At 41.6% G+C, this 17,489-nt stretch overlaps 11 protein-coding genes across 11 annotated transcripts; 1 reads left to right on the top strand and 10 right to left on the bottom strand.

The window, feature by feature from the left end:
• Positions 1-375: 375 nt before the first annotated feature.
• Positions 376-930, bottom strand: LSM04_003809 (Chromatin modification-related protein Eaf6; the record flags this gene model as incomplete). Its single annotated transcript, XM_067333243.1, has 1 exon — positions 376-930. One exon carries the CDS (start codon positions 928-930, stop codon positions 376-378), a length of 555 nt encoding a protein of 184 aa, XP_067186073.1.
• Positions 931-1,844: 914 nt separating this feature from the next.
• Positions 1,845-3,548, bottom strand: LSM04_008378 (uncharacterized protein; the record flags this gene model as incomplete). Its single annotated transcript, XM_067333242.1, has 1 exon — positions 1,845-3,548. The coding sequence occupies one exon, from the start codon at positions 3,546-3,548 to the stop codon at positions 1,845-1,847; it is 1,704 nt and encodes a 567-aa protein (XP_067186157.1).
• A 171-nt stretch (positions 3,549-3,719) lies between these two features.
• Positions 3,720-4,021, top strand: LSM04_009701 (uncharacterized protein; the record flags this gene model as incomplete). Its single annotated transcript, XM_067333240.1, has 2 exons — positions 3,720-3,752; positions 3,851-4,021. 2 exons carry the CDS (start codon positions 3,720-3,722, stop codon positions 4,019-4,021), a joined length of 204 nt encoding a protein of 67 aa, XP_067186177.1.
• Positions 4,022-6,648: 2,627 nt separating this feature from the next.
• LSM04_004966 (uncharacterized protein) lies at positions 6,649-7,204 on the bottom strand (the record flags this gene model as incomplete). Its single annotated transcript, XM_067333239.1, has 2 exons — positions 6,649-6,717; positions 7,016-7,204. The coding sequence occupies 2 exons, from the start codon at positions 7,202-7,204 to the stop codon at positions 6,649-6,651; spliced, it is 258 nt and encodes an 85-aa protein (XP_067186092.1).
• A 628-nt stretch (positions 7,205-7,832) lies between these two features.
• On the bottom strand, positions 7,833-8,153 carry LSM04_002780 (uncharacterized protein; the record flags this gene model as incomplete). The annotated part of the gene is made up of 1 exon (XM_067333238.1): positions 7,833-8,153. The coding sequence occupies one exon, from the start codon at positions 8,151-8,153 to the stop codon at positions 7,833-7,835; it is 321 nt and encodes a 106-aa protein (XP_067186052.1).
• A 442-nt stretch (positions 8,154-8,595) lies between these two features.
• On the bottom strand, positions 8,596-9,453 carry LSM04_002102 (uncharacterized protein; the record flags this gene model as incomplete). Its single annotated transcript, XM_067333237.1, has 1 exon — positions 8,596-9,453. The coding sequence occupies one exon, from the start codon at positions 9,451-9,453 to the stop codon at positions 8,596-8,598; it is 858 nt and encodes a 285-aa protein (XP_067186036.1).
• Positions 9,454-10,583: 1,130 nt separating this feature from the next.
• LSM04_009501 (uncharacterized protein) lies at positions 10,584-10,853 on the bottom strand (the record flags this gene model as incomplete). The annotated part of the gene is made up of 1 exon (XM_067333236.1): positions 10,584-10,853. The coding sequence occupies one exon, from the start codon at positions 10,851-10,853 to the stop codon at positions 10,584-10,586; it is 270 nt and encodes an 89-aa protein (XP_067186170.1).
• A 534-nt stretch (positions 10,854-11,387) lies between these two features.
• Positions 11,388-12,668, bottom strand: LSM04_004242 (uncharacterized protein; the record flags this gene model as incomplete). The annotated part of the gene is made up of 1 exon (XM_067333235.1): positions 11,388-12,668. One exon carries the CDS (start codon positions 12,666-12,668, stop codon positions 11,388-11,390), a length of 1,281 nt encoding a protein of 426 aa, XP_067186078.1.
• A 416-nt stretch (positions 12,669-13,084) lies between these two features.
• On the bottom strand, positions 13,085-13,516 carry LSM04_003851 (Biogenesis of lysosome-related organelles complex-1; the record flags this gene model as incomplete). The annotated part of the gene is made up of 1 exon (XM_067333234.1): positions 13,085-13,516. The coding sequence occupies one exon, from the start codon at positions 13,514-13,516 to the stop codon at positions 13,085-13,087; it is 432 nt and encodes a 143-aa protein (XP_067186074.1).
• A 397-nt stretch (positions 13,517-13,913) lies between these two features.
• On the bottom strand, positions 13,914-15,194 carry LSM04_006627 (uncharacterized protein; the record flags this gene model as incomplete). Its single annotated transcript, XM_067333233.1, has 1 exon — positions 13,914-15,194. The coding sequence occupies one exon, from the start codon at positions 15,192-15,194 to the stop codon at positions 13,914-13,916; it is 1,281 nt and encodes a 426-aa protein (XP_067186126.1).
• Positions 15,195-15,758: 564 nt separating this feature from the next.
• On the bottom strand, positions 15,759-17,066 carry LSM04_001844 (uncharacterized protein; the record flags this gene model as incomplete). The annotated part of the gene is made up of 1 exon (XM_067333232.1): positions 15,759-17,066. The coding sequence occupies one exon, from the start codon at positions 17,064-17,066 to the stop codon at positions 15,759-15,761; it is 1,308 nt and encodes a 435-aa protein (XP_067186030.1).
• Positions 17,067-17,489: the final 423 nt, after the last annotated feature.

Here is a 17,489-nt window from a genome sequence, read left to right as displayed (position 1 = left end):
ACTGTAAAGAAAGAAAAAACGAAAAGCAAATAGCAATCACCTGGTTGTTTTATTTTGCTATTTTTCTTTTTTTCTTTCTTTTTTTTTGTCACTCTTTTATCAGAGTCACCCGTTCCAATGTGTGATGATTCCTCTTAAGGTGAAAAAAGAGAAACAATAGGAAAGAAAGAAAAAAAAGCAAAAGAAATACATCCATTATTCTTCCCACCAGAGGTCAAAAAGAAAAAAAAAACAGAAAAAAAAATAACTAAAAAGATTCAACAACGATAACCAAATATGTACAAATACACAAACACAACGGTTCAGTTTCCTCCCTTTCACCAATCATCATCATCAATCATAATAATAATAATAATAATAATAATATTGTTGTTCTTATGCATCCCCACGCATTCGTTTACGTTTGCCTCCTACAGCGGCAAGTGTTTTGAGTCGCTCCACTGCCCCAAGCGCCCCAACAGATGATGCCGTGAAGACACGATCATTCGGCGTGAATCCCCGCAGCCTCGCACGATACGCCTGCACCCCCGCACTGTTGTTGTTATTATTGTTATTATTAATCGCAATACCAGTAGTATTAACAGTAGCAGCATTCATAGTCGTAGTAGTAGCAATAGGACTTGTGGAGGTATTTGGGGAGTTCCACTGCTGCTGCTGCTGCCGCTCGAGTCCAAAGCCGTCGAAGAGACAGCCGCCCAACTCCACGTACTGCCGCAGATAGACACTCTCCAACTCATACACCCGCAGGTCGACTGCCTCGAGGTGCGCCTCCAGGGCCTCCCGCCGCTGCTGGAGCTGCTGCAGTTGGACGGGCAGCGCCACCGCGTCATCGCCGCCGGGGAGTCCAAAAGCGCCGGTCGTCGTGAAGTCCCGCTTCGCCGCACTAACGGCCGTGGAGGCGGCCCGTCGGGCGTAGCCCTTCGGTGGCATTTACAGCAATTTGATTCTTTTTTTCTGTTTTTTGTTTTTCTTTTGTTTTTTGTTACTTCCAACGTTTAGGCTTCACGCGTTAATGTGGACCCCTGTGGCAGAGTCTTCTCTGCCTTTAAACGTGGTTGCTCCCACAACCGACTTTCCCTTCCCCCTTTTTTTTATTTTTTTTTTGTTTTTGTGTCCCATCACAGATAAAGGAAAAGAGAAAGAGACAAACACAATAAACACAAATATTTATTATTATTTATACACAGATTCATTAAATAATGCAGATCATAAGGAATCAAATAAAGGAAAAAGAATTCCAGTTCATTTATTAATTTCCTTTTTCCTTTTAAAAGTCACATACTTGAGAACGCCATGGCAGAAAGAAAGCAGCCATGTCGGACAGAAAGGATGATGCGCACATACACTCAATTTACATTATCTAACGAGATTGTAAGAAGTGGAGTGGTATACGTTAATCCCATCTATTTCTAGGAGTGATGTGGCAATAATAAACATCCTTCCCGTAAAAATACCATGGAGGCAGATCCATGGTGTTTCAGGATATAAAGGGAGGAAAGGGGGGGAAAGGGGAAAGAAAAGAGGGGGAATATATATATATATATATATCAAAGTATATGTATCTGTACATATGCCTGCAATTGGTACGCATGGCATTATTCTTCGCAAAGACGAGGAAAAAAAAAACAGCGGATAAAAAAAAAGAAAAAAACGAAGAAAGGAAAGGGATAAATCTATCAATATAGATTCTTCTCTATCACAGACATAGCAAGGAATAAAAATGGTACCTCCGTTGCTGTTTCTTTTTTTTTTTTTTTTTTTACTTACCCCCTTTCTTTTCTTTTTTACAAAGATAAGCTTTCGCTGTTACATGCCAAGAAAAACGGTAATAACGTAAAGCATTATCAATGATTCGTACTATTGTCATTTGCACGTAACTTAAGCGAGAGGTACGTTGTTTCATTATCGCCAAATGCTACTGGCAACAATTTTGTAGATTCCATCACAGAAGTATCCTGTATCTCATTTGCAGGGGTAAACTCTGTGGAAGTACATACATTTTCAGTGTTGTGCTCTTCTCCATCACCAATGTTATTATTATTAGCGGTATTTTGTACATCATTTGTCATATTTCCAGTAGTAGTAGTAGTAGTAGTAGTTGTTGTTGTTGTTGTTGTTGTTGTTGTTGTTGTTGTTGTTGTTGTTGTTGTTGTTGAACAATGGGCCACCGCGTTCACCTGAACAAGGTTAGGAAATTCGTATGCAATGACTTTACTCTGGAGATCGGCATAGGTACGAGTACCATCATGTCTTACCTTTATTATCAAGAGAGGTTCACCTACATTACCACGTTCTATGAGAATATTTTCTCGTGGAATATCCAGGCAAGAAGAAACATCTTGCGCCATTGCTTCGCATAGGCGATACCTCTCATCAGTAAGTAAGGCACCCCATTTATCACCTTCGAGAACAATACGAAATGATGCCATAACAGGAAACAAAACATCATTAGAAGTAGAGAAAGTATTATCAATATTACTCTTCGCAGTATTATTACTAGTTGTAGTAACTGGGGCATCGGCTGATATCTCAATTTCTTTTTCTTTTTTAACTGAACCATGTTCAGTCACTGATGGTTTTGACTTCCCTCCTTTGGTTTTTGACGTACAATACAATCTCACACCTTCTGATGCCTGCAGTATCAGGCGAAAACTAGACTCCTCAGATATTATGGATTTTCGCTCTGCCGCTTCCTCATCTAGAAACGTTCTTTCTTTCTCCAGTGAAAGACTCTCTAACTTTGAATCAGTTACACCCACTTGACGTGCCACGTGAAAAGGCATAATAGGCGTTCGAAATAGTAGATTTGTTGCTTTTCCTGGAGATTCATTCATATTTTTTTCCGTTTCACTATTGTGTGATGAATAGCTCCCTTTCAAACTCCCTTTAAGGTGCGTCTCACCAGATTCTAAACTCCCTCCCAAGTGTGAATCCACCACGACATGAAAACAATCTGTGCAATTATGAGCATTCTGTGGAGTCAGTAGAGCGTAGGATTTAAAATCCCTGTCAAGGTACATGATGTACCGCAAAACAAAGTTTAATAAACCCGCATTTTCTTTAATAGTATCAACAATAGTCTCAAAACTGTACGGACTTTTTCCTCGTGGAGCCATAACCTTTGAAATGCCAACTCTTTCACCGTCACTTAACAAGTAAGTTACTGTCCAATAACAAACACTACCGGCTGGTCTACCGCTCTCGAGGTAGATAGGCAAATCAGTTACATGACTGCTATGCAAACCATTAAAATCATACAACTCCGTAAAATTAAGGCCGGCAAAAGATTTTGAAGTACATAAAATATCGGTGTCCAAAACATTTGCAAGAGAAGATACTGTATCCATTAACGAAGGATTTGCAAAGCACTGCTGGACTTTTGGAACTCGAACTCCATCTGGAAAGGGACACAGAGTTTCGGCAGAATCCATAAAACGACGTGAACCCAACTTCCTTCCCAACATCTTGTCCGGAAGAAATCTAGCACGAACCCTTCTAGAATCGTCACCATCCTGTCCAAACCTCTCCGTTGAAGAAGAAGTCGTCATAACAAAAAATAAAAAACACAATTCACAACAGCAATGCCTCCCTCCTATTAATAACCTAACCTTTCCACTACTGTTCCAACAAATGCGAAATACCAACGTTCCTTTAAAAAAAAAAAGGAAAGAAAAGAGAATATATAGTATAACGACAAGGCCCTGACACGCAATGGCGGGATGCGTGGGGCTGGTGCGTACGCTGACAACAGTGTGAGGAGAAAGAGGAGGAGGAGGAGGAGGAGGAGGAGGAGGAAGAGTAGAGGGAGGGGGAGGCAGCACGGCCGTTGTCAGAGAGGCCCCGGGAGGAGCCACCGCCAGTACTCATTTCACCGCGCAGCGCGCATCGAAAAAGGTACACTCAGTTAGCAGGATCATCACGTGGGGCAACACCGTCGCAGGAAAGGAGGCAGTTAGGTCAGGACTCCGCCACACACCGCGCATCATCTCCGGAACTACCAGAAGGCACCACCGCAGCATAGCATAGCGCACGGGCACCTCGGATTGTCCCGTGGGGCACATAGAAACACACACAAACACAGGGAGGCAGCCGCAGAGAAAAGCTGTGAGTGAACTATAATGTTAACCACGTGCCCTTTCTTTCAAGACCACCCCTTCAGAGCAAAAACAAGGTAAAAAAGAAAAAACAAAAAGAAAGAAGTTCACAAAGCACCGTTGACATCAAATCGATTGGTGTGTCTGACGCCTAACATTGCGAAGCACAGTGTTATCCTAACAGTAGAATGGGTATTTGACCCGTATAAAGGTGAAAATCAGTTATCATGATGTATTTTTCGGGGAGGGAAAGCTGCGTTTTGGAGCATAATAGCTACATACAAGCAGTGTACCTCCGCTTCACTCCCTGGATCACGCAACCACATGGGTTGAAGAAGGTCCGAAGGATAACACTGTTTTTGTGGCACAAAAAAAAAATTATAAACACCGTACCGTATGAGCAAAGAGAATTGGCACGAAGACGTCGTAGTACACAGTGACAAAAAGAAGCAGAAGATATAGTAAAAATAATAACAGGGGAATGGAATATATATTTAAAACCTTCCTGGGGTATATGAGAGAAAATTTGTAAACAATTGCCCCATGCACCTTTATTTTATCTGTGGGTATAGAATTGGCGTTATATTTGTAGAGAAAAACAGTTTGGCTTCATCTCATGAGCACCATAAAGAGCGCAAACTCAAGAAACATCAGCGGAAATACAAAAAAAACAGTAGCAACACTGTCAGGCTGTTGATGTTGAGGTTCATTTCCTTTGGTATTGATAATATCATGCACAGCCTCAACTTCACCACCTATAAGCTGCGTAGCTTTTTTCCCAGCCATGTAAGATTTGTTAGTACTGTTTAAGGCCACAGTGACACAGACATCTATGTATTTGGGACACAAGATGCGACCTTTTGTGAAGGGCCCTTTGGGGGTAACACTTCCACCCTCTGGACAAGGGTACCAGTTGTCCTCACCAAGGTACCGCAAGTGCAAGACATCGCTCATGTTACACGACACCTCTACGCACACATCGCCGACAAAGCGGTCCCCAATGTGAAGTGAATCCCCCCGCACGCACCTGGACTCTGGCCCAACACGACTTCCTGGCAAATTATTTAGTGCATCGGTGCACATCCCACGGGTTATTCCCCTGATCACAGGACAATGGTCCGTCAGCTGATGATTTGCTCCACCAAAAGAGGGCTCTGTGAAGTACTGATACTGCAATGGAAGAGTACCATCAAAAATTTTTAGGTCACACATCCCCAGCCCCAGGTGGTCAGACGTGCAACGAAGGCCATTCAACTTCTCGGTGCAGAACATGTCGGGATATCTGGTGGTGTTGTTTTTTACACACTTCTCGTTTAGGAACTCGCACCCAGTGTCCCTGCCCCAGCTCATTTCTTCCTCCATCCCCCAATTGGATCTATAATAGCCCAGATCCTCAAACGCTGCCATTGTTAACGCCGTATAATATGCAACACCGGTGACACCGGCCATCAGCTCATCCTTGGCGTTACGCCGTTCCCAGTGCGAGTATGCAGTTCCCTCGCTCCCCTCATCCTCCAGCTCCATACCAACAACACTGTCACAATTGAAATGTTTGCGCATCGCCTCCAGGGTCTTATTAGAGGACACCACCAATAGATTCCGCTTGCCACGAAGAAATGGTGCAACACTGAGCATTCCACGCATGGCAAATATGTGGGAGGAGAACCCCAGGACATGTGCAATCTCATGAGCTGCAGCCCTAGAGACCAAACGAGTCTCAGTAATGTATCTCGGCCCAAAATTCATGCCACCGATAACGGGTCTACCCGTAATCAGAGTGTAACACGGAACACCCCAAGCAATAACGCCTTCCGGCGTTGGTCCTGCAGCAACGTAGAGCAATATATCCATACCAGTAACACCTGGGTAATGGTGATGAAAAGGAATCTTAAAGGGCGAACACATGCGATTAACAAACCATTCAACAGCTATTTTTTCTATTGGTTCCACGAGAAGACGGTCAGTATGAAGTTTGATCGACTCAGGCAGTAACTGGTTCACAAGCAGCTCCTTCTTCTCCGTCGTCAGTATATCTGCTTCACTGCACATGACGACTCCTCCTTCAAAATTGGGGCGTATTTGTCCTGCCTGAGAGCAGTACCTTTGTTTGTCCTTCAGATCTTCAGTGGACACTCCGAAACGGATCGGCTCCCATCCCCGCGCAGCGGCGGTGTAAGTCTGCAAACCACTTTGTTCCTTCTGCGGCAGCTCCCGCACCACTGGTAGGGGACCGTGAAACCGAACTCTTTGATCAAACGTACAACGGTGCTGCACAAATCCAAAGCTCACACAGCCCGATTCAAAGAGCACAACTAAAAACGCAAACCACAGAACACGCATCCTCTCTTAAGGCAAAAGGTCTACAAAAAAAAAGAAACAAATAGATCCAATGCACTCAGAACAAAGCACCAACACGTAACGTCGTCAAAGCAACACACAACTCAAGTAACAAATAAAACAAAAAAAAGATAATTTTCGGTAACATTATCACGGTCAAAAAAAAGACAGAACACAGTTTGCACAACACCACCAGAATGCCAACAATCTCTAAAAATCACTCAAGTAGCTCTTGCACAGTGTCGGCACCAGCAAGGCACTGGTTAGCCTCTGCTGGTTTCTTCTTCTGTGCTCTTACAGTGGATATCTCACACACCTCAGGACCTCGCGGCAGTACAAGTGAACACAACTACCAAGGGCATTTAATGTGTTGCTAGCAAAGACAGTGCAAAGGACACATCTCGCGTGACGACAAGGCCCTGACACGCAATGGCGGGATGCGTGGGGCTGGTGCGTACGCTGACAACAGTGTGAGGAGAAAGAGGAGGAGGAGGAGGAGGAGGAGGAAGAGTAGAGGGAGGGGGAGGCAGCACGGCCGTTGTCAGAGAGGCCCCGGGAGGAGCCACCGCCAGTGCTCATTTCACCGCGCAGCGCGCATCGAAAAAGGTACACTCAGTTAGCAGGATCATCACGTGGGGCAACACCGTCGCAGGAAAGGAGGCAGTTAGGTCAGGACTCCGCCACACACCGCGCATCATCTCCGGAACTACCAGAAGGCACCACCGCAGCATAGCATAGCGCACGGGCACCTCGGATTGTCCCGTGGGGCACATAGAAACACACACAAACACAGGGAGGCAGCCGCAGAGAGAAACCGTGCAATCAAACAAACACACAAGACGGAGAGTAGTCGTCCAGCAACAACTACATTTTCGCATCTCGCACAGTGTCGGCACCAGCAGGGCACTGGTTAGCCTATGCTGGCTTGTAATTCTGTGCCTCTTTGGTTATCATTTTACTTTGTGCATCTGTCTTTTGAATAGGTAGGATAAGTGTGTACATATCTACATTGTTTCACTTGTACTTATAAAGGAAAAGATGGGTTAAATGAAAGTATTGTATGAGTGTTTTGACAAAAAAATAATATTGTTCGTGTGTGTTTTTTTTAATTGTTTTCTCCGTGATTATCTTTTTGAAGTTATGTGGCCCTCCAAAAGGTTCGCCAAAAATCACAAGGTTCCTGACTCCAATAATGATTGTTTTCTTTATTATGGTTTTTTTTTGTTGTTCTTTTGTGTTGTTCTTTTTGGTAGGAGCAAAAAAAAAAGGTTAGTAAGCATCAAATTGATGAAGTATTTTGCATTTTTCATCAGCTTTTTCTGATATGCTGTTTGAGCTGTAAGTTTGAATCATATAAATGTGCAAATCAAATAATCTCTGACACCAATTTCGAATCGATGCTTAGTCATCGGTCTGCATTATTACGTGTCGCTCCTTTTCTTGCTCTTTCTGTCCAAATGCAATCACTGCCTGTTGACGACTTCTCATAATCTTTTTTGCTCTGTACTGGCGAATCGCACATTGTATCTTTAGAGCTGCCAGCTCAGGTGTTATACTCGGAGGGTGTCGACACCTTGCATTTGCCCAACTCTGCATAAAGGCGTATATGTTGTGGGGTTTTTGTCGAACGGCTTCAGCAACAAAGCATTCGAGAAGTTCTCGCACACCAACTCGCTCAAGGAACTCCCGATTTTCCTCGCTGTAATCAAGACTGTAGTCCATTGTTTTTTTTTTTCTTTCGAGGGGAACTGCCACAACTTTTTTGTTTTTTTTTTTTTTTTTTTGGGGGGGGGGGAGATATTTTTTTTCTGTTTTATTTGCTTTACTTGCTTCTTGTCACCTTTTGTATATAGTTCCCCTAGTTGATATCAAGAGGTAAGTTGGGGTGTGCAAATCATAGTTGCATACAATGAGTGACAGAACTGAAAGGGGAGGATTATCACAGTATATACAGTATTATTAAAATCACGAAAAGTAAACCGTAAAGGAAATCCAGAAATTTTCTGTGTTGTGAGGATAATAAAAGATAACGTGTATATATTTATGTATTTCTCTCTCTCTGTGTCTGTCTGTCTCTCTCTTTCTCTCTTTCTTCAGGTATCTCTAATATATACGTATGCATGTGAGAAGTTCTTATAGAACGTGAAAAAGCGACAATAATCTCCTACTTAAGAGTTGTTCCAGGTGAAAGATAAATCATGCTTCCATCGGCCCTAGTGAAGGAAGAGTAAGGAAAGGTTTTTTCATTGGTACTACTACATGTTTTCTGTGAATTGATAGTAGTTATCTCCCTGTTTCCACTCTTATTGCGGCTATTCTGCACCCTCGGAGGACATGAGTGACTGCGTGACTCATAACATTCCACAATGGGTGTTGGTAAAAATGATGATAATGAGGAAAGTGGTTCTGTCCTTTGCAGTTTTCGTCGCCATATTGGAAGCAATGGTATAGTTGCTCTCTTCTCCTCTTTGCTTGTGGTAGCTTCCTCTTCAACAATGTCAGAAAGACCACCATCAGCATTAAGATATTGATTATCATTTACAATATCAGTTGAGGATAAGACATCTCCCTCACGAAGTGGGCACTCGAAAAGTAACTTCCAATACGGTGATCCACGTTTAATATGACGAGTCTCACGCACACAAATGGGTCGTCCGGCCGCAGTAGTAAACATCGTTGGAACCATAACAGTAACACAATCTGCACTCTCATCATTGTAGGAAGTGGGAGAATGACAACTGAAGGCTTCTGCAGAATTATTACTATTACTACTATTACTCTGTGAGGAATGGGGAGATGTCAATCGTGGTTTCTTTCGCGTGGGTGATAAAAGAGACGTGACAAGAGCGGCCCCCACACTACAGTGGTTATTTTTACTGTCATCATTATCGTCATCACTGCAACTGCCGGTATTGTTTGCAGCATCTCGTTGTGGAGTACTGCTTCGGATGTCACTGCCCTTGTGAAGACTATTTTTCTGTTCATTTCTCTGTAAAGTGTAATGCTGAAATTCAGTTTCCATGCAACTTGGTTTTATTTCCAAATTTACACTTCTGTATTTGATTTGTTTATGTTTTACTTTTTTTTTCGTCTTGCGTAGTCAAGGTTCTCCCTGCAACAGCATTTTAAGAGCGATTTAAAGGGAGAGGAAGGAAACACAGAAAAAAAAATCTTCAGATACCATGTAACACACTACTAATATATATATATATATATCACATGTAAACAAAGATAGACACACATACGCACACTCCTTCTTTTTCTTTTTCTCTTTCTCCTCCCGAGAGTAGATACACACATACATAACTCCCCAAGAGAGAAAGTCAAGTGCCAAACAACTCATAAATGGAGCAGGCGTTGTACAGACACTTTTAGCGTCTGAATCAAAAAAAAAAGGAAAAGATAATGATTTTCTTTTTTTTCTTTTAAGAATGCATGGATGTATCCCTAAAGGTAGAGTACAGGAAAAGAAGAAAACGCAAAAAAAAAAGAATGAAAGACTTATCCCAAGAATAAAATCCTTGCGCCTCATTTTTTCTCTTCTTCATTTTGCCTCGCTCTCCCTTCTACTCTTGTCGGTTCCATTCATATTTTAAAAAAAAAGGAATTGGTGGTGGTGGCGACCATTTTTTTTTTTAAGCAATACTTATTTCCAATGTTATTGCAAAAAAAAAGAAGCAAAAGGATCAAAGGCACGTTTGGCAATTACCTCGCAAAGAATGTTTACCCATTAAGTTAACTTTTATTCAACTGCATGCGCATGTCTTTGTGTGATACGATTAAATTTCTCTCCGGGACGCAGCAACAGCAATACCAGCAGCATATCCAAATAGACACACAAACTCATGCATACATATAAACATATGAAATATCTCTGCTTTCCGATGGGTGTGTGTGTGTGCGTGTGTGTTTCTTTTTCTTTTTTTATCTTTTTTACCTTTTATCTATTCACTCCTTTCAATTTTCCTTTTTTCCTTGTTTTTCTTTTTTGTTCTGCTTTCTGCTTAACCTTTTCCTCTTCAAACCGAATTTTGTGTCAAAGCAGATCATATTCTACTCACATTTCCAGAGTGCGTATCATCGCAAAGTATACATTATATTTTTTTTTTCTATTTAACTTCCTAGAGAGTATAGTAGATGGCATTCCACTTACTACACCCTTGTACCGCTACCTTGAGATGCCTCTCGTTGTTTCGCTGCCCAGCGTGCCATGTACTCACATGCATTTTCCGGCTTATCGCGCACAATATCGGCAATAAGTCTCTCAATTACACCACGTACGTTGTGAGAGTGCAGGTATTCCTGGTCCTTCTGGATGTTACTAATACTGCTACTGGTGTTCATTACCTCCTTTTTTTCCTTCTCGTTTGAAACCCTTTTACAACAAAGACAAATATAATCCAAGAAGAAACAATGGCACATGAATACAGAGAGGGGGGAGGGGATTGAAAAGGGAGTTGGTGGGGAAGAAAATAAGAAATAAAAAATAAAACCACGGTAAACTTTACATTCACGTCATTTTACTCTTTTTTTTTTTTTTTGACGTCACTCACGCCTGCACAAAGTGGCGTACATCAGAATTACAGAGAGATAAATAATAATAATAATAATAATAATAATAATAATAATAATAATAATAATAATAATAATAATAATAATAATAATAATAATAATAATAATAATAATAATAATAAGAATAATAATAATAATAATAATAATAATAATAATAATAATAATAATAATAATAATAATAATAATAATAAGAATAATAATAATAAGAATAATAAGAATAATAATAATAATAATAATAATAATAATAATAATAATAATAATAATAATAATAATAATAATAAGTTTCATTTCCTTTTTCCTTTCGGTTCATTGGATCCAAGACGACGATACGTTTACATATGCACTAATTTTTAAAGGCGTTGTTGCAATAATGATGTCACACACCTATGCTGTTCTAATTCCAGTTCTTCCCTTTGTACGAAGGGGTCCTTTAGACATATCTCTACTATTTGTCTTATTACTCTGTTGCTGTGGCTTCTGAGTGATTGGGGGTAATGAGGTAACAGTGGTTTGCCATGGCTGCACTGCGTCAGCATCCACTTGGAGCTGCTGTTGCTCTTTCTGTTTCCGTTGTTGCTGTTTTTGTTGCTCTGTTTCATTCAGTGGCGCAGGTGGGGGAATGGTGTTACCGCGTTGTCGGACGTAGTATCCCAGATTATCATCAAACTTAACACCACATGCGACACATAATTTCTTTGCGGTTGGCCCCTCAAACATAGACGTATTACCCCGTCCATGTCTGCAGGACTTTACGAGATGTTCCTGCTCCTTAACAAAACGTCGCATCTGCCGTGCCGCCAATCGTCGTGCAACTGCCTCTTTCCGTTCCCGTTCCTGTCGAATGGCAATTTGTTCTGGACTATTCATAAATTCTTCATACGCGATGCGCTCCGCCTCGGCGCGATCCTCCCGTTCCTGTGCAAGAAGTTTCTCCCATGCGACGGCCTCCTCTTCCGCCTCCCCGCTGCGCCAGCGGGTTTCGGTGCTAATGAGAAACACAATGGCCGCCCGCAGTGCCCGTTCATTCTCGCGGCGCCAAGCCTCCAACGCCCGTGTGTGGGCAGCGGCCTCCTCTGCGGCGACGACGGCGGCCCGCCACGCCGCCCGGCCCTCCTCCCGCTCCTTCTGCTCCACTCGCTCCCGCTCCGCCCGCACGGCCCGCGTGAGTCGCTGCTCCAAACGCCGCAGGGGCCACCCGCCGGCCCCGTCGCCCGCCGCCCCCCGCCGCTCCTCTTCGGCCCGGGCGGCAATGGCGGTGTATTGGGCCGCGGCGGCGTCGACGAGTTCCGCCCGCGCGAGTTCCTCCAGCCGCTCGACCTCCCGCCGCTCGCCGGCATTCTTGCGGAGTCGATACTCGCAGACCGCGTCGGTGTGGAGGCGCTGCAGCTCGTGGGGGGCAAAGTGCCGGCGGACCGCGGCGGTCAAACACGCAGCAGGGCGGTCCAACACATCAACAACCGCCGCAGCAGCTGTGGACGGAGAGGAAGGAGTGGGATGACGTGAGAGCGCGTGGGATGAGGATAGCAACGGGGAAGGGGATGGGGATTGGCATGACCTCTCCACTCCCGTATGACTATTCATATTAGCCGTAGTACTAGTAGTAGTAGCAGTATTGGTGTTAGCAGTAGCAGTAGGATTATGGGTAGGGGCGGCAGCAAGTATCATGGCGACGAGGCCACGGAAACACACACTCCTATCTTCTCACCTCAGCACAAATAAATAAATATATATATATATATATATATATATATATATCTACGCACACACACACACAGAGAAGTGGAAGGGGGTGGTGGGAGGGAATGAATGAATGAATAAAGCAAGAGAGAAAGAGAGACCCAGACGATACAAAAATCTACAGAAGAAAACAAAGTAAAAAGGGGAAGGAAGAAAGGAAGATGAAAAAAAGATATAGCATTCATATGCATATATATATTCTTTTCTCGACATCTGTCAAAAGGAAGAAAAATACAACCATAAAATAAATAAAAACAATTTAGAGCAAAGAGGGACAAAAAAACAACATATCATTCTCTGCCCAGTGAGCAGAAGTCTATTACAATCCACTCTATCCCCTTCTCTTATGCGCAATTAAAACGGTCCGCCAAAGCTTTACTGTACTGATCAAGTTTGTTAACGGTATCTGAGAATTTTGCGAGCTGCGCCTCAACTTCATCAACGCGTGCAAAATGAATCCTAAGACGTTCCATCATTTCAGCAGTCGTTTCCATTTTTTGCACTGCCTCCCGTGTTGAACCGCGAACTTGTTGACACCGATCTTGCAATAACTCGCTAATTCTACCCAACAATTTCCACTCTTCGGCATGGGCAGTCATCTCTACTGTTATATATTTCTGCATCGCATTCTGTGCATGACGCAGCTGCTCCATCGCCTCATCCTTTGTAACTGTTGGGGAAACAAGAGAAAGACTATCCAATCCGGGAGTACTAACGTCAAAAGAGTCACTACCCTTTACCTCCTGTGGTTCTTGGGAATATCTTTCTACACTCATACTGTCTAGTGAGAGTCGACAGTCACCTTTTTTTTTCTTTTATTCCCAGACGGAATTTCATATATATATATATATATATATATATATATATATATATACATTAAAACAAAATAAAATAAAAATTACAAGAATAAATTAAAAAACAAAAAAATGAGAGCATATATATATAGTGTATATAATTAAACCCCACTAGTACAATACCAATCATCGTAATAAAGCGTAAAGGTAACAATTTACTTTTTTGTGTGTGTGTATTTTCGTTAAGAAAGAAGGGGGTAAAAAAAAAAACAAGACGGAATAAGAAGACAAGTTAAAGCAAGGAAACCACCTACTCCGCACATCTGCATGAGTGGTGTTTCCGTGAATTCATAGCAATAATCACTGGCATTGTACCCAATTACACCATCTTACCAAGAGGTGGGGCAGAATTGCGGTCACAGCGAAATACTTCCAACAAATCAGCCAACATTTCCACTTTTTTCTGACGTGTATCACCCTCTAAGGTGTAGAGACGTACACAGTTTCCAAGAAAAGCATCTGAATTTAATAGTTCTACAGGATCACGACGCAGATATCCCTCCATTGTATCAATAATGCTACTCATCACTGTTGTAGGGTTTTTACCACGCGTAGCCTCATATGGCATACAGGTTATATGGGAAACAGCGGCATTTACCCACATTTGATGAAATGCCACACGACAAAGTGCAGCCTGTGCCTCTGCATTAGCTGTTACGGTTGGTTTTTGTGTAGAGAGTGTAGGCACATTGGTTAATGCTGTTTGGGTAACTTTGTTTAATCCACGACAAAACTCTCTTGTACCACGTGCAACTTCTCGAAAAACATGTGCTGCTTCTTCTACGCGATCGTTAAAGGCCATCCAAAGTGCTTGATTAACCGCTACTAAAAATTGATGAAACTGCCGCACATCTGCAGATTCATCACTTGTTTCAAGACTTTCAATTGCCCGAAATACATCTTCTGCAAGAAATATATTACCACAATGTAGACATAATGTTGCAAATTGTTGTAAATGTAGCATTTGTCGTAGTACCACATAATCTGCGTTCTTCTCATTATCATCATACTTCTCTGCTACTATAGTTTCTTCAAAAAGACGTAATGCCTCAGAGTACTGTTCTGCTTGATAGTGGCTCACAATGAGGGCACGCAGAACACGTTTAACACGTGCATCCCAAACGGATGGATTTGTCATATCTGCACGCTGTCTACATTGACTAAGAAGATCATACAATCGCCTCTGAGAATCCATAGTAGCCCCACAATAACTTGGTAATAATGCCGCAATAAAACTAAGAGAAAAAGGCACAACAGATTCTCCTGTTGCTGGATCAACAAATCTACCACTAGTGAGATCACCCAATGCATCCACTAATTTTTTCGCCGCCGCATATTTCTGCATACTAAAATATGCTGTTACCTGCACAAGAATATAACGTAATTTAGCTGCTACTCCAGATATCGTATCACTACGTGCTGCTGTGCTTAACTGTTCTGCTAATAGCGCTACACCATTCCAATTTCCATCTGCAGCTAAAAGTCGTAATCCATCTTCGTTGCGTGGCACTGTCTCCGCAGTTCGTTCTTGTCGCACTAATTCGGGAGGTACACTACCTAAAAATGCTCCGGCAGATCTCAAAGACTGTTGTGAAGGCATTCCCCCTTTTTCCTATCCTTTTTTTTTTCTTCCTTATCTCCCTTTTCTTACTGTGTATTTTTCCTTTTTTTTTTCCTTTGCTTTGATTACCAGCTAATGACTGCAAAGGGAAACCCACGAAAAAAAAAAATTGGAATCATTAAATAGGAGAGTAATAATCATAATAATAACAAAACACATAAACTAGAAAAACAATTCCTATGAAGAGTTTTGCGTCTCATGAGTTAGAGACTTGTTTACCACATGGACACAAAATTGCATCAAATGAAATATATTTTCTTTTGTTGAACGACAGTAACACCCAAATGCTACACCACAGTAATGGTAATTAGCAAAATTATAAAACAATAAAATGTGAATAGCTCAAACAAAAAACCAAAACCAACAAATATATATATATATATATATATATATATATATATATATATACGAAACCAAAAATAAAAATATTTTTAAAACAGAAAAAAAAATTATATTAAAAAATAAAAAGAATTGTGATTTTAAAACAATCTGTGCTCTTTCTTTCCCTTTCCTTCTTTATTTTTCTCTCGTTTTTTCTGGAATTTAGGAATCATCTGTGTCATCATCATCATCATCATCATCATCATCATCCTTATCATTCTTATTACCATCATCTCGTTTTATCTCTCTTCGTTGCTGTGGTTGTTGCTCATGCCATTGTGCAACACATCTTTCCACAAACTTCCTTATCTTCGCCGTAGGCCCAACACTCAATTTCACATATGCATTCACATCGCGACCTTCATTATCCACATCAACCGGCCATTGTGAACCCAATTGCAATAACTGATGCAGAAATTCAATATTCGTTGGTTTTTTGCCTCCCAAAACACACCACATCGCTGGAGTTCTACCACACGCATCTCTGTCATCCACATGTTTCTCCACATCACATTTTTTAAAAAATTCTTCCAACAAATGCGTGCGTCCAAAGCGAGCGGCGTGATGAAGTGCGGTTGCCCCAGAATCACAGGTACGCCACATTACACTTTCACCAATTGTTTCTAATAAAAAGTTAAGAACATCCACAGCACCGGCCTCTGCTGCAGGGTAAAGTCCTTCAGAAAGTGTCCCATGAGACGTTTCCCCGTGTTGCTGAAAATAATACTGGAGAGAGTTTATATGACTATGTAAAGAAGCACGTTTCACACAGAATAAAGCTTCTTCCATTGAACCAAAAGAATACATTGGATATGAAGTATCTATCCATTCCATAATTGGGACCCATCCGTACATAAAAGAGAGTTGATATGGAGTCAAAGAAGACCTAATACCAAATGGCAATTTCTTACCAACAGTACGTTGCGATAAAATAGTATCAGGACCAAAACGTTCAACTAAATCCTTAAGGAAAACTAAGTGTCCATGTCGTGCTGCAAGATGTGAAATTAAATATCCATCATCATTAGGAACAGAAAGAGCAACATTCTCAAGTGATACACGGCGACGTTGACTCTTCTCAACTAAACTTTCCTCATTATTAGTATTATCATCATGCAGTACCACGCCTTCTGAAAAAAGTAACTCAAGTAAATAAGTACTTCCAAGCTCAGCCGCAAAATGGGCTATTGTGTGATGACTCAGAAAATGACGTGCACGCTCTGAAAATGGATAATCTGTCATCTTATTTAGCAGCTGTATCTCTGCAGGATCATACACTTTTATAGTTTGATCATCATTCATCATTATTGTATGTTGGGTAGTAGATGAGGAGGGAGTTAAACTTTGACAGTGCCAGTAAAGAAGAATATCACTGAAGCACGAGTTTGGGTGTTTCCTCAGAGTTTCCTCCACAAAACTGGTGTTGTTATTTAAAGACTGACGGGAGAGACGAGTACAAAGGCGTCGCATGTGACTATTTAAAGACTGTGATTCAGCCCCCCTTTTTCTCTGTTTTCTTCTTTTTGTCCTTTCTCCTTGACAAGCAAAAAGGGAAACACGGAAAAGAAAAAAAAACAACAACAACAACAACAACAACAACTGAGAGAGATGAGTTAAATTCAGTAATAATAAAATGAAGAAAAAATAAAGATATTTGTTAAGAAATTTGGTGTGTGTGTTTTTTTTTCTTTTTTTCTTCTGTGTGCGTGTGGTGTATGTATGTATGTATGTCTTCAACTTCTTACCCAGCAACTACAGCCCGAAGAGGGGCAGAAAACTAACTTCATTCAACATGAACAATGTCAAATATGCACAAGTTCCAAGAGTCATATCATTCTATCATGGGAATGGGAATTTATTTTCAGGGTTCCAGACTTTTTTTAAGCATTGAAA

Source organism: Trypanosoma melophagium, assembly GCF_022059095.1.
Source record: "Trypanosoma melophagium isolate St. Kilda chromosome Unknown ctg8segment0, whole genome shotgun sequence".
Taxonomy (NCBI): domain Eukaryota; phylum Euglenozoa; class Kinetoplastea; order Trypanosomatida; family Trypanosomatidae; genus Trypanosoma; species Trypanosoma melophagium.
The sequence above is the reverse complement of the archived record's forward strand: the minus strand, read 5'-3'. Positions and strand labels throughout refer to the sequence as shown.